The sequence below is a fragment of the Amphimedon queenslandica genome, unplaced genomic scaffold (assembly GCF_000090795.2).
Source record: "Amphimedon queenslandica unplaced genomic scaffold, v1.1 AMPQUscaffold_13206, whole genome shotgun sequence".
In the NCBI taxonomy this organism is placed as follows: Eukaryota; Metazoa; Porifera; class Demospongiae; order Haplosclerida; family Niphatidae; genus Amphimedon; species Amphimedon queenslandica.
In genome coordinates, this window is record NW_003546558.1 from 24067 (window position 1) to 26391 (window position 2325).

The 2325-nt window shown below is 40.7% G+C and overlaps 1 protein-coding gene across 4 annotated transcripts; it reads right to left on the reverse strand.

Annotated features, from left to right (window-relative positions):
• Positions 1–156: 156 nt before the first annotated feature.
• On the reverse strand, positions 157–2319 carry LOC109584489 (uncharacterized). Of its 4 annotated transcripts, none has more exons than XM_020000251.1 (7): positions 1880–2319; positions 1758–1835; positions 1400–1677; positions 1062–1295; positions 878–990; positions 341–840; positions 157–219 (listed from the first exon to the last, which is right to left on the reverse strand). In XM_020000251.1, exons 3-6 carry the CDS (start codon positions 1661–1663, stop codon positions 747–749), a joined length of 705 nt encoding a protein of 234 aa, XP_019855810.1. In that variant the 5' UTR covers positions 1664–1677; positions 1758–1835; positions 1880–2319; the 3' UTR covers positions 157–219; positions 341–746. The 4 variants fall into 4 exon arrangements, with proteins under 4 accessions (XP_019855810.1, XP_019855811.1, XP_019855809.1 ...); XM_020000252.1 differs by having other exon boundaries at positions 341–826; positions 1400–1700; XM_020000250.1 differs by having other exon boundaries at positions 1400–1700.
• Positions 2320–2325: the final 6 nt, after the last annotated feature.

Genomic DNA, 2325 nt, shown 5'->3' on the forward strand with positions numbered 1-2325 from the left:
AACCAGCCCCAGCAGCAAAACTAAAAGTTGCATTATTCTCCTTTTAAAAACCACATCCTCTTAACTACTAGTAGACATATTGGTAGTGTACTTACATTGAGAAACTGGGAGGACCTAGAGCAAACAAGACCCAGACAGCACACTGGATCACCATGATGAAGAAGAACCACATGAAGGCAAGGGAACTGTCCTTCCTAAACAATCAATCAGTAACTAACACTATAGATAGGGGAGGAGAGAGGGAGAGGGGGAGAAGGAGAGAGAGAGAGGAAGAGAGAGAGAGGAGGGAGAGAGATATTAATCATTATAAATGTATTTCCCTAAGCTGTACTGTGCTCACCTGTACTGGTGGCAGCAGCTGGTGATCTACTGGCCGATACCGTATAGCGTCAAATTTTCGTGGTTGAAAATTTTCGTGATTTTCGTGACTGAATGGACAATCACGAAAATATTTTTCACGAAATTTAATTTTGATATAAATGTGGGCGTGTCCCATCACGCCTTTTATTTGTTTCTCGGGCACAGGCTGCACAGCTAAGAGTCTCTCCTATAAAGGGAGTCCACCTTTCTTGGTATACGTGATAGCCACGGATACACGAAGGGAATTAATATCGAATAATGCTACCACTCATGTTGCTTCTTCTCCAAGTCCAGCTGGAAGGCTAGCTACTAGCGGCCACATGGATAGGAGTGGTTTTAATCATCACGAAATTTTATTTAAACTACAAAAATTTTTTAACGAAAATTTACTTGAAAGCAAAAATGTATGAAATCACGAAAATTTTCACCCACGAAAATTTGACGCTATATGGTACTTGAGGGACTCCTTCAGTGGAATCACTATATGAATAGTATTTCATTTTATTATTAAAATTACTTTCTCTCAATTGAGTGCTTTGGTATAATGTACTCAATCAGTTCCTGTATGTTACTGACAACCCTCTCTGATATCACCCTCCCTTTATCAGTATCCAGTGACCGCAACTTATACTGGAGGGGGAGAAGAGAGGGGAGGGAGAGAGATATTAATCATTATAAATGTATTCCCCTATCCACAGTACCTGGTTCCTAACTAGCAGTGAGTTGTCTATGATAATGAGGTGTGGTATGTGTCTCCTACAGCAGAAGTCCTGTAGGTCCTCCAGCTCCAGGTGGTGGTAGAGGTGATCCACTAAGAGACCCTTGAGGTCCCTCAGGTCCTGGACCAGCTTCAGACACTCGTCATGGAGAGGAATATCAGGATTCAATGAACAGATGAGCCCCTGACACTTACTCAAGGAATGAGACAGGAGGCTCTGTTAATTAAGTGTGTGGGTGGGAAGAGAAGAGATCGATAAAATTTAAAGGTATAGCTAGCCCACTTTAATAAATAAATAAATAATAATAATAAAGGAATCACCTGTCCAGTATCCACGTAAGTCTTACAGAGAACCTTCACTAGGACCTCCTCATTAATGGATACCCCAGAGAGAGAAGGTAAAGGAGGGAGAGAGGACGGAGAGGAATAGGGAGCAGACATTACTTGTCTCTTCTCCCTGAGACTCTCTAATAGTTTATTGTACTGGCCTCCTCTCGCTAGCACCAGCTGGGAAGAACCTTTACGGCTTTTCTTAGAATCTTCAAGGGAACAGAATGAGAATATTAGTCCATCAAAATAAGCCATGTTTAGAACCAGTCCTGGAGAAAAAAAAGACCTTTAACTGAAGAGAAAAATAAATAAATAAATAAATAATAATAAATAAATAATAATATATTACTTTCTTTAGAACTTTTAGTTTTTCCAGCTGCCTTTCAAGTAGTTTGAAATCCTGTAAAACCTGTTTGACGACTGATGCCTATAGGGAGGGTACATTAGACACAGGTGTCACTGATCATGTACTGTTGATTTGTTTCTAGTAAGAGGCTCCAGGAGAGAATGAGCTTCATCTAGAGGAACTTGACTAGTCAGCAGTTTAGTGAGAGTCTTCAACTGAGGGAGGGACAGAAAGAGATACTTCAATTTAGTGAAATTTGACAAGCACCCTGTACTATAGCCATAGATATTACACCCACAGGGATTGGAAACCGCCCACGCATTCTATAAATAGGCGTGAGCTATCCTTGTTTGCCGGGACACTTGAGCGGGTATGGTCACGTGAGGAAATTTAGGCAGCGCGGTGAGCGTGCTACACACTACAGTAGATATGGCTGCTTATACTCCATCTCAAAGCTATGCTACAAGTAATTTCTGCTTAGTTATTGTGTTTCTTTTACTTTAAAAAATTTACCAGATGATTTACAACTGCTTAAGATTGCTGTATCAGCTGTACTGACAGATGTGACAGA

Bases quoted from the DNA above. Each gene is read 5' to 3' on its own strand.
- LOC109584489 (XM_020000251.1), bottom strand. From the start codon at position 1,663: ATGGCTTATTTTGATGGACTAATATTCTCATTCTGTTCCCTTGAAGAT. The intron at 1,296-1,399 runs GTGATTCCTTTA...CTTAATTAACAG, and splicing joins CTTACGTGGATACTGGACAG to AGCCTCCTGTCTCATTCCTT. The intron at 841-877 runs GTAATTTTAATA...CTATTCATATAG, and splicing joins AAGCACTCAATTGAGAGAAA to TGATTCCACTGAAGGAGTCC.